Source organism: Oncorhynchus mykiss, chromosome 18, assembly GCF_013265735.2.
Source record: "Oncorhynchus mykiss isolate Arlee chromosome 18, USDA_OmykA_1.1, whole genome shotgun sequence".
In the NCBI taxonomy this organism is placed as follows: Eukaryota; Metazoa; Chordata; class Actinopteri; order Salmoniformes; family Salmonidae; genus Oncorhynchus; species Oncorhynchus mykiss.
In genome coordinates this window covers 348,532-361,132 of record NC_048582.1, presented here as the reverse complement: position 1 = coordinate 361,132, position 12,601 = coordinate 348,532, and the positions used below count along the sequence as shown (strand labels likewise).

The following is a 12,601-nucleotide window of genomic DNA, read 5'->3' as shown; positions in this document are numbered from 1 at the left end:
GTTGTTTTAGTGGGATGGGCTTCTACTAATAATGTGTTTTGTTGTTGTTTTAGTGGGATGGGCTTCTACTAATAATGTATTTAGTTGTTGTTGTTTTAGTGGGATGGGCTTCTACTAATAATGTGTTTAGTTGTTGTTTTAGTGGGATGGGCTTCTACTAATAATGTGTTTTGTTGTTGTTTTAGTGGGATGGGCTTCTACTAATAATGTGTTTTGTTGTTGTTTTAGTGGGATGGGCTTCTACTAATAATGTATTTAGTTGTTGTTTTAGTGGGATGGGCTTCTACTAATAATGTGTTTTGTTGTTGTTTTAGTGGGATGGGCTTCTACTAATAATGTGTTTAGTTGTTGTTGTTTTAGTGGGATGGGCTTCTACTAATAATGTATTTAGTTGTTGTTTTAGTGGGATGGGCTTCTACTAATAATGTGTTTTGTTGTTGTTTTAGTGGGATGGGCTTCTACTAATAATGTATTTAGTTGTTGTTTTAGTGGGATGGGCTTCTACTAATAATGTGTTTTGTTGTTGTTTTAGTGGGATGGGCTTCTACTAATAATGTATTTAGTTGTTGTTTTAGTGGGATGGGCTTCTACTAATAATGTGTTTTGTTGTTGTTTTAGTGGGATGGGCTTCTACTAATAATGTGTTTAGTTGTTGTTGTTTTAGTGGGATGGGCTTCTACTAATAATGTATTTAGTTGTTGTTTTAGTGGGATGGGCTTCTACTAATAATGTGTTTTGTTGTTGTTTTAGTGGGATGGGCTTCTACTAATAATGTATTTAGTTGTTGTTTTAGTGGGATGGGCTTCTACTAATAATGTGTTTTGTTGTTGTTTTAGTGGGATGGGCTTCTACTAATAATGTGTTTAGTTGTTGTTGTTTTAGTGGGATGGGCTTCTACTAATAATGTATTTTGTTGTTGTTTTAGTGGGATGGGCTTCTACTAATAATGTATTTTGTTGTTGTTTTAGTGGGATGGGCTTCTACTAATAATGTGTTTCGTTGTTGTTTTAGTGGGATGGGCTTCTACTAATAATGTATTTGTTGTTGTTTTAGTGGGATGGGCTACTCCCAAAATGTCTAGGCTTCCCAAGCTGGAGCCTCTTGGCGATAGGAGTCGATCCGGTAATGATGATTTATAGTGACTGTCTAGACCTGTCATCTGACTGTCTCCACCACCACTCCACTGCTGTATGTTAACCACTAACTAACCACTAACTAACCACTAACTAACCCATCTGTCTGTTCGTCTTCTAGCAGCCTGTTCATGCTGTTGTTTCTTCTCTTTCACTAACAGCTGATAATGTCTCTTATTCCATGTTAAACACTGACCCCATTTCCTCTCTGTCTACAGAGCATGTTAAACACTGACCCCATTTCCTCTCTGTCTACAGAGCATGTTAAACACTGACCCCATTTCCTCTCTGTCTACAGAGCATGTTAAACACTGACCCCATTTCCTCTCTGTCTACAGAGCATGTTAAACACTGACCCCATTTCCTCTCTGTCTACAGAGCATGTTAAACACTGACTCCATTTCCTCTCTGTCTACAGAGCATGTTAAACACTGACCCCATTTCCTCTCTGTCTACAGAGCATGTTAAACACTGACCCCATTTCCTCTCTGTCTACAGAGCATGTTAAACACTGACCCCATTTCCTCTCTGTCTACAGAGCATGTTAAACACTGACCCCATTTCCTCTCTGTCTACAGAGCATGTTAAACACTGACCCCATTTCCTCTCTGTCTACAGAGCATGTTAAACACTGACCCCATTTCCTCTCTGTCTACAGAGCATGTTAAACACTGACCCCATTTCCTCTCTGTCTACAGAGCATGTTAAACACTGACCCCATTTCCTCTCTGTCTACAGAGCATGTTAAACACTGACCCCATTTCCTCTCTGTCTACAGAGCATGTTAAACACTGACCCCATTTCCTCTCTGTCTACAGAGCATGTTAAACACTGACCCCATTTCCTCTCTGTCTACAGAGCATGTTAAACACTGACCCCATTTCCTCTCTGTCTACAGAGCATGTTAAACACTGACCCCATTTCCTCTCTGTCTACAGAGCATGTTAAACACTGACCCCATTTCCTCTCTGTCTACAGAGCATGTTAAACACTGACTCCATTTCCTCTCTGTCTACAGAGCATGTTAAACACTGACCCCATTTCCTCTCTGTCTACAGAGCATGTTAAACACTGACCCCATTTCCTCTCTGTCTACAGAGCATGTTAAACACTGACCCCATTTCCTCTCTGTCTACAGAGCATGTTAAACACTGACCCCATTTCCTCTCTGTCTACAGAGCATGTTAAACACTGACCCCATTTCCTCTCTGTCTACAGAGCATGTTAAACACTGACCCCATTTCCTCTCTGTCTACAGAGCATGTTAAACACTGACCCCATTTCCTCTCTGTCTACAGAGCATGTTAAACACTGACCCCATTTCCTCTCTGTCTACAGAGCATGTTAAACACTGACCCCATTTCCTCTCTGTCTACAGAGCATGTTAAACACTGACTCCATTTCCTCTCTGTCTACAGAGCATGTTAAACACTGACTCCATTTCCTCTCTGTCTACAGAGCATGTTAAACACTGACCCCATTTCCTCTGTCTACAGAGCATGTTAAACACTGACCCCATTTCCTCTCTGTCTACAGAGCATGTTAAACACTGACCCCATTTCCTCTGTCTACAGAGCATGTTAAACACTGACCCCATTTCCTCTGTCTACAGAGCATGTTAAACACTGACCCCATTTCCTCTCTGTCTACAGAGCATGTTAAACACTGACCCCATTTCCTCTGTCTACAGAGCATGTTAAACACTGACCCCATTTCCTCTCTGTCTATAGAGCATGTTAAACACTGACCCCATTTCCTCTGTCTACAGAGCATGTTAAACACTGACCCCATTTCCTCTCTGTCTACAGAGCATGTTAAACACTGACCCCATTTCATCTCTGTCTACAGAGCATGTTAAACACTGACCCCATTTCCTCTCTGTCTACAGAGCATGTTAAACACTGACCCCATTTCCTGTCTGTCTATAGAGCATGTTAAACACTGACCCCATTTCCTCTCTGTCTACAGAGCATGTTAAACACTGACCCCATTCCCTCTGTCTACAGAGCATGTTAAACACTGACCCCATTTCATCTCTGTCTACAGAGCATGTTAAACACTGACCCCATTTCCTCTCTGTCTACAGAGCATGTTAAACACTGACCCCATTTCCTCTGTCTACAGAGCATGTTAAACACTGACCCCATTTCATCTCTGTCTACAGAGCATGTTAAACACTGACCCCATTTCCTCTGTCTACAGAGCATGTTAAACACTGACCCCATTTCCTCTGTCTACAGAGCATGTTAAACACTGACCCCATTTCCTCTGTCTACAGAGCATGTTAAACACTGACCCCATTTCCTCTCTGTCTACAGAGCATGTTAAACACTGACCCCATTTCCTCTCTGTCTACAGAGCATGTTAAACACTGACCCCATTTCCCCTCTCTGTCTACAGAGCATGTTAAACACTGACCCCATTTCCTCTCTGTCTATAGAGCATGTTAAACACTGACCCCATTTCCTCTGTCTACAGAGCATGTTAAACACTGACCCCATTTCCTCTGTCTACAGAGCATGTTAAACGCTGACCCCATTTCCTCTCTGTCTACAGAGCATGTTAAACACTGACCCCATTTCCTCTCTGTCTACAGAGCATGTTAAACACTGACCCCATTTCCTCTCTGTCTACAGAGCATGTTAAACACTGACCCCATTTCCTCTGTCTACAGAGCATGTTAAACACTGACCCCATTTCCTCTCTGTCTACAGAGCATGTTAAACACTGACCCCATTTCCTCTCTGTCTACAGAGCATGTTAAACACTGACCCCATTTCCTCTCTGTCTACAGAGCATGTTAAACACTGACCCCATTTCCTCTGTCTACAGAGCATGTTAAACACTGACCCCATTTCCTCTCTGTCTACAGAGCATGTTAAACACTGACCCCATTTCCTCTCTGTCTACAGAGCATGTTAAACACTGACCCCATTTCCTCTCTGTCTATAGAGCATGTTAAACACTGACCCCATTTCCTCTTTGTCTACAGAGCATGTTAAACACTGACCCCATTTCCTCTGTCTACAGAGCATGTTAAACACTGACCCCATTTCATCTCTGTCTACAGAGCATGTTAAACACTGACCCCATTTCATCTCTGTCTACAGAGCATGTTAAACACTGACCCCATTTCCTCTGTCTACAGAGCATGTTAAACACTGACCCCATTTCCTCTGTCTACAGAGCATGTTAAACACTGACCCCATTTCATCTCTGTCTACACAGCATGTTAAACACTGACCCCATTTCATCTCTGTCTACAGAGCATGTTAAACACTGACCCCATTTCCTCTCTGTCTACAGAGCATGTTAAACACTGACCCCATTTCCTCTGTCTACAGAGCATGTTAAACACTGACCCCATTTCATCTCTGTCTACAGAGCATGTTAAACACTGACCCCATTTCCTCTCTGTCTACAGAGCATGTTAAACACTGACCCCATTTCCTCTCTGTCTATAGAGCATGTTAAACACTGACCCCATTTCCTCTCTGTCTACAGAGCATGTTAAACACTGACCCCATTTCCTCTGTCTACAGAGCATGTTAAACACTGACCCCATTTCCTCTCTGTCTACAGAGCATGTTAAACACTGACCCCATTTCCTCTCTGTCTACAGAGCATGTTAAACACTGACCCCATTTCCTCTCTGTCTACAGAGCATGTTAAACACTGACCCCATTTCCTCTCTGTCTACAGAGCATGTTAAACACTGACCCCATTTCCTCTGTCTACAGAGCATGTTAAACACTGACCCCATTTCCTCTCAGTCTACAGAGCATGTTAAACACTGACCCCATTTCCTCTCTGTCTATAGAGCATGTTAAACACTGACTCCATCTCCTCTGAAAACATATTGTAATTGTCTTGTCTTCTCTGTCTGATGGAAGTTGTATTAAATCTCTCTGTTGATCCTATAACATCCGACATGCCTCCTGTATCCTGTCCCTTTAGTCAGTGTCTGTTACGTGGTTCAGGTCATCTTGATGTATGGGCTGTATATAGTTGACCGAGTTAAAATATTGTACAGGAAGTTGTCAGGACACATTTCTGACACGCTGTGTTTTTTGATTTCAGCTAACAGAAACCAGTTGCCAGCCTTATATAGATGTAGCTAATTTAATCCTGTCTCCTCCTCCTCTTCCTCCTCCTCTTCCTCCTCCTCTCTCTTCCTCCATTCCTCCTCCTCACTCTCTTTCAGAGTTCTTCGGCAAGCCCCTCCCTCCCGTGGCCAACCGTCAACAACAACCTAACAGCGACACTCATGATGTCATATCCTAGCCCCTCCCCTCCACCGGGCTCCTCCTTCCTTACCTGATTGGTTTATCCATCCCCAAGCCCCACCTTCAATTCAAACAACATTATTTGTCCTCTTCAGGCATTTCTATTAGGCTTTGACCTGACCCCCCTCACCACCCCCCCCCCCCCCCAAAAAAATGACAGTTTCTTTGGTTTATTTTCAAAGTACGTGCTGTGTAGAGGTCTGCAGACTCCACCACCACCAGCCGAGATGATGCTCCCAAGACCAATGAACCAGCGCCACTGTCGGCCCCGAGCTCACAGGACTACGATGGGGGAGCGGACTGTCCAACCCTGGAGAGAGAGACTGGGTGGGCCCTGCAGAGAGAGACTGGGGATGACTGGGTGGGCCCTGGAGAGAGAGACTGGGGATGACTGGGTGGGCTCTGGAGAGAGATGGAGGGTGACTGGGTGGGCCCTGCAGAGAGAGACTGGGGATGACTGGGTGGGCCCTGGAGAGAGAGACTGGGGATGACTGGGTGGGCCCTGGAGAGAGAGACTGGGGATGACTGGGTGGGCCCTGCAGAGAGAGACTGGGGATGACTGGGTGGGCTCTGGAGAGAGATGGAGGGTGACTGGGTGGGCCCTGCAGAGAGAGACTGGGGATGACTGGGTGGGCCCTGGAGAGAGAGACTGGGGATGACTGGGTGGGCCCTGGAGAGAGATGGAGGGTGACTGGGTGGGCCCTGCAGAGAGAGACTGGGGATGACTGGGTGGGCCCTGGAGAGAGAGACTGGGGATGACTGGGTGGGCTCTGGAGAGAGATGGAGGGTGACTGGGTGGGCCCTGCAGAGAGAGACTGGGGATGACTGGGTGGGCCCTGGAGAGAGAGACTGGGGATGACTGGGTGGGCCCTGGAGAGAGAGACTGGGTGGGCCCTGCAGAGAGAGACTGGGGATGACTGGGTGGGCCCTGGAGAGAGAGACTGGGTGGGCCCTGCAGAGAGAGACGGAGGGTGACTGGGTGGGCCCTGCAGAGAGAGACGGAGGGTGACTGGGTGGGCCCTGCAGAGAGAGACGGAGGGTGACTGGGTGGGCCCTGCAGAGAGAGACTGGGTGGGCCCTGCAGAGAGAGACTGGGGATGACTGGGTGGGCCCTGGAGAGAGAGACTGGGTGGGCCCTGCAGAGAGAGACGGAGGGTGACTGGGTGGGCCCTGGAGAGAGACGGAGGGTGACTGGGTGGGCCCTGCAGAGAGAGACGGAGGGTGACTGGGTGGGCCCTGGAGAGAGACGGAGGGTGACTGGGTGGGCCCTGGAGAGAGACGGAGGGTGACTGGGTGGGCCCTGGAGAGAGAGAGGATGACTGGGTGGGCCCTGGAGAGAGAGGGAGGGTGACTGGGTGGGCCCTGGAGAGAGACGGAGGGTGACTGGGTGGGCCCTGGAGAGAGAGGGAGGGTGACTGGGTGGGCCCTGGAGAGAGATGGAGGGTGACTGGGTGGGCCCTGGAGAGATACTGGGGATGACTGGGTGGGCCCTGGAGAGAGACTGGGGATGACTGGGTGGGCCCTGGAGAGAGAGGGAGGGTGACTGGGTGGGCCCTGGAGAGAGATGGAGGGTGACTGGGTGGGCCCTGGAGAGAGAGTGAGGGTGACTGGGTGGGCCCTGGAGAGAGAGGGAGGGTGACTGGGTGGGCCCTGGAGAGATATGGAGGGTGACTGGGTGGGCCCTGGAGAGATACTGGGGATGACTGGGTGGGCCCTGGAGAGAGACTGGGGATGACTGGGTGGGCCCTGGAGAGAGAGGGAGGGTGACTGGGTGGGCCCTGGAGAGAGACTGGGGATGACTGGGTGGGCCCTGGAGAGAGAGGGAGGGTGACTGGGTGGGCCCTGGAGAGAGAGGGAGGGTGACTGGGTGGGCCCTGGAGAGAGATGGAGGGTGACTGGGTGGGCCCTGGAGAGAGAGGGAGGGTGACTGGGTGGGCCCTGGAGAGAGAGGGAGGGTGACTGGGTGGGCCCTGGAGAGAGAGGGAGGGTGACTGGGTGGGCACTGGAGAGAGACGGAGGATGACTGGGTGGGCCCAGGAGAGAGATGGAGGGTGACTGGGTGGGCCCTGGAGAGAGAGTGAGGGTGACTGGGTGGGCCCTGGAGAGAGAGTGAGGGTGACTGGGTGGGCCCTGGAGAGAGACTGGGGATGACTGGGTGGGCCCTGGAGAGAGAGGGAGGGTGACTGGGTGGGCCCTGGAGAGAGAGGGAGGGTGACTGGGTGGGCCCTGGAGAGAGAGGGAGGGTGACTGGGTGGGCCCTGGAGAGAGACTGGGTGGGCCCTGGAGAGAGACGGAGGGTGACTGGGTGGGCCCTGGAGAGAGACGGAGGATGACTGGGTGGGCCCTGGAGAGAGAGGGAGGGTGACTGGGTGGGCCCTGGAGAGAGACTGGGTGGGCCCTGGAGAGAGACGGAGGGTGACTGGGTGGGCCCTGGAGAGAGACGGAGGATGACTGGGTGGGCCCTGGAAAGAGAGGGAGGGTGACTGGGTGGGCCCTGGAGAGAGACAGAGGATGACTGGGTGGGCCCTGGAGAGAGACGGAGGATGACTGGGTGGGCCCTGAGAGAGAGGGTGACTGGATGGGCCCTGGAGTGAGAGGGAGGGTGACTGGGTGGGCCCTGGAGAGAGAGGGAGGGTGACTGGGTGGGCCCTGGAGACAGACGGAGGATGACTAGGTGGGCCCTGGAGAGAGACTGGGTGGGGATGACTGGCTGGGCCCTGAGAGAGACTGGGGATGACTAGGTGGACCCTGAGAGAGAGGCTTGTTTCCGTTGTGTGTTGCAAAACATTTTAGTACGATGTGTCCTAATGAATAGGACCATGTTGACGCTGAAGAACACAGCATTGTGTTTAACACAGACTGAGAAATAAATTCATATTGATATGGACTTTATGGATAGGTATATGTATATGTACGAATGTGTATATCACATATATATGTAATATATCTCACACACATAAGTATGTGGACACCCCTTCAAATGAGTGGATTCGGCTATTTCACCAAAACCCATTGCTGACAGGTGTATTAAATCGAGCACACAGCCATGCAATCTCCATAGACAAACATTGGCAGTAGAATGACCTTACTGAAGAGCTCAGTGACTTTTCAACGTGGCACCGTCATAGGATGCCACCTTTCCAACAAGTCAGTTTGTCAAATTTCTGTCCTGCTAAAGCTCCCGCCGGGCAACTGTAAGTGCTGTTATTGTGAAGTGGAAACGTCTAGGAGCAACAATGGCTCAAGACGTGAAGTGGTAGGCCACATAAGGTCACAGAACAGGACCGCTGAGTGCTGAAGCATGTAAAAATCGTCTGTCCTCGGTTCATGAAATGGGTTTCTATGGCCGAGCAGCCGCACACAAGCCTAAGATCAGCATGCGCAATGCCAAGCGTCGGCTGGAGGGGTGTAAAGCTCACCGCCATTGGACTCTGGAGCAGTGGAAACACGTTCTCTGGAGTGATTAATCACACTTCACCATCTGGGTTTGGCTGATGCCAGGAGAACGTTACCTGTCCCAATGCATAGTGCCAACTGTAAAGTTTGGTGGAGGAGGAATAATAGTTTGGGCCCCTTACAGTCTGAAATCTCAACGCTACAGCATATAATGACATTCCCGACGATTCATTGCTTCCAACTTTGTGGCAACAGTTTGGGGAAGGCCCTTTCCTGTTTCAGCATGACAATGAATTGGAACGCCGACTGTGAGCCAGGCCTTATCGCCCAACATCAGTGCCCGACCTCACTAATGATTTTGTGGCGGAATGGAAGCAAGTCCCCCTGCAGTAATGTTCCAACATCTAGTGGAAAGCCATCCCAGAAGAGTGGAGGCTGTTATAGCAGCAACGTTCCAACATCTAGTGGAAAGCCATCCCAGAAGAGTGGAGGCTGTTATAGCAGCAAAGGGGGGACCAACTCCATATTAATGCCTTCCCAGAAGAGTGGAGGCTGTTATAGCAGCAAAGGGGGGGACCAACTCCATATTAAAGCCCATGGTTTTGGAATGAGATGTTTGATGAGCAGGTGTCCACATACTTTTGGTCATGTAGTGTGTGTGTATATATACACAAACACACTGAGTATACAGAACATTAAGAACACCTATTCTTTCCGTGACACAGACTGACCATATGATCCCTTATTGATGTCTCGTGTTAAATCCACTTCAATCAGTGTAGATGAAGAGGAGAGGAGACGGGTTTAAAGGATTTTCAAGCCTTGAGACAATTGGCGACATGGATTGCGAATGTTACAAGACAAGAATATTTTAATTGTCTTTTTTTAACGGGGGATGGTAGTAAGAGCCAGTTGCACTGGTTTGTGTCAAGAACTGCAAAGATGCTGGTTTTTGTTGTTGTTTTTTTTCATGCTAAACAGTTTTCCTGTGTGTATCAAGAATGGTCCACCATCCAAACGACGTCCAGCTAATTATGACACAACTGTGAGAACAGCATTGGAGTCGACATGGGGCCAGCGTCCCTGTGGAACGCTTTCCACACCTTGTGAAGTCCCCGACCAATCGAGGCTGTTCTGATCGGGAGGGGGAGGAGGAAGGGGAAGGGGAGAGTACAACTCAATATTACGGTGTTCCTAATGTTTAGTATACTCGGTGTGTGTGTGTGTGTGTGTGTGTGTGTGTGTGTGTGTGTATAACTTTGCATTGCAGTAATTTCATTGGTCTCATCCTGTTTTTAATCTGACTAAAACATCCTCAACCTGTCCACATTATTCCTAGTTCCTGTTTTAATCTGACTAAAACATCCTCCCTGGAGGCTGAAACCTGTCCACCTTATTCCTAGTTCCTGTTTTAATCTGACTAAAACATCCTCAACCTGTCCACCTTATTGTTTAGTCCCTGTTTTAATCTGACTAAAACATCCTCAACCTGGAGGCTGAAACCTGTCCACCTTATTGTTTAGTCCCTGTTTTAATCTGACTAAAACATCCTCCCTGGAGGCTGAAACCTGTCCACCTTATTCCTAGTTCCTGTTTTAATCTGACTAAAACATCCTCAACCTGTCCACCTTATTCCTAGTTCCTGTTTTAATCTGACTAAAACATCCTCCCTGGAGGCTGAAACCTGTCCACCTTATTCCTAGTTCCTGTTTTAATCTGACTAAAACATCCTCAACCTGTCCACCTTATTGTTTAGTTCCTGTTTTAATCTGACTAAAACATCCTCCCTGGAGGCTGAAACCTGTCCACCTTATTGTTTAGTCCCTGTTTTAATCTGACTAAAACATCCTCAACCTGGAGGCTGAAACTTGTCCACCTTATTGTTTAGTCCCTGTTTTAATCTGACTAAAACACCCTCCCTGGAGGCTGAAACCTGTCCACCTTATTGTTTAGTCCCTGTTTTAATCTGACTAAAACATCCTCCCTGGAGGCTGAAACTTGTCCACCTTATTGTTTAGTCCCTGTTTTATTTTTTTCCCTGCTAAAAATATCAGTTGTATAGGGTGTACTGTCTGTGATAAAGACATATTTCAATGCAGTAGTAGTGCATGTAGTGAACTACATGACAAAGTCTACAGTCTGTTATAGTCACTACATACTGTACTCTACAGTCTGTTATAGTCACTACATACTGTACTCTACAGTCTGTTATAGTCACTACATACTGTACTCTACAGTCTGTTATAGTCACTACATACTGTACTCTACAGTCTGTTATAGTCACTACATACTGTACTCTACAGTCTGTTATAGTCACTACATACTGTACTCTACAGTCTGTTATATCCACTACATACTGTACTCTACAGTCTGTTATAGTCACTACATACTGTACTCTACAGTCTGTTATAGTCACTACATACTGTACTCTACAGTCTGTTATAGTCACTACATACTGTACTCTACAGTCTGTTATAGTCACTACATACTGTACTCTACAGTCTGTTATAGTCACTACATACTGTACTCTACAGTCTGTTATAGTCACTACATACTGTACTCTACAGTCTGTTATAGTCACTACATACTGTACTCTACAGTCTGTTATAGTCACTACATACTGCACTCTACAGTCTGTTATAGTCACTACATACTGTACTCTACAGTCTGTTATAGTCACTACATACTGTACTCTACAGTCTGTTATAGTCACTACATACTGTACTCTACAGTCTGTTATAGTCACTACATACTGTACTCTACAGTCTGTTATAGTCACTACATACTGTACTCTACAGTCTAATGTTATAGTCACTACATACTGTACTCTACAGTCTGTTATAGTCACTACATACTGTACTCTACAGTCTGTTATAGTCACTACATACTGTACTCTACAGTCTGTTATAGTCACTACATACTGTACTCTACAGTCTGTTATAGTCACTACATACTGTACTCTACAGTCTGTTATAGTCACTACATACTGTACTCTACAGTCTGTTATAGTCACTACATACTGTACTCTACAGTCTGTTATAGTCACTACATACTGTACTCTACAGTCTGTTATAGTCACTACATACTGTACTCTACAGTCTGTTATAGTCACTACATACTGTACTCTACAGTCTGTTATAGTCACTACATACTGTACTCTACAGTCTGTTATAGTCACTACATACTGTACTCTACAGTCTGTTATAGTCACTACATACTGTACTCTACAGTCTGTTATATCCACTACATACTGTACTCTACAGTCTGTTATAGTCACTACATACTGTACTCTACAGTCTGTTATATCCACTACATACTGTACTCTACAGTCTGTTATAGTCACTACATACTGTACTCTACAGTCTGTTATAGTCACTACATACTGTACTCTACAGTCTGTTATAGTCACTACATACTGAACTCTACAGTCTGTTATAATCACTACATACTGTACTCTACAGTCTGTTATAGTCACTACATACTGTACTCTACAGTCTGTTATAGTCACTACATACTGTACTCTACAGTCTGTTATAGTCACTACATACTGTACTCTACAGTCTGTTATAGTCACTACATACTGTACTCTACAGTCTGTTATAGTCACTACATACTGAACTCTACAGTCTGTTATAATCACTACATACTGTACTCTACAGTCTGTTATAGTCACTACATACTGTACTCTACAGTCTGTTATAGTCACTACATACTGTACTCTACAGTCTGTTATAGTCACTACATACTGTACTCTACAGTCTGTTATAGTCACTACATACTGTACTC

General features: G+C 46.8%; 1 protein-coding gene across 5 annotated transcripts in view; it reads left to right on the top strand.

Moving 5' to 3' along the window:
• LOC110510643 (ADP-ribosylation factor-like protein 13B) overlaps window positions 1-5,850 on the top strand; it is a 42,566-nt gene extending 36,716 nt beyond the window's left edge. For 2 of the 5 annotated variants that reach the window (XM_036951434.1, XM_036951433.1), the window contains exons 9-10: window positions 1,054-1,122; window positions 5,338-5,563. In XM_036951434.1, coding sequence (XP_036807329.1) covers window positions 1,054-1,122; window positions 5,338-5,417 — 149 coding nt within the window. In that variant the 3' untranslated portion in view covers window positions 5,418-5,563. Of the gene's footprint in view, window positions 1-1,053; window positions 1,189-5,337; window positions 5,564-5,601 lie in introns of those variants that run through there. The other 3 variants (XM_036951435.1, XM_036951437.1, XM_036951436.1) reach the window with 3 other exon arrangements.
• The last annotated feature ends 6,751 nt before the right edge of the window (window positions 5,851-12,601 follow it).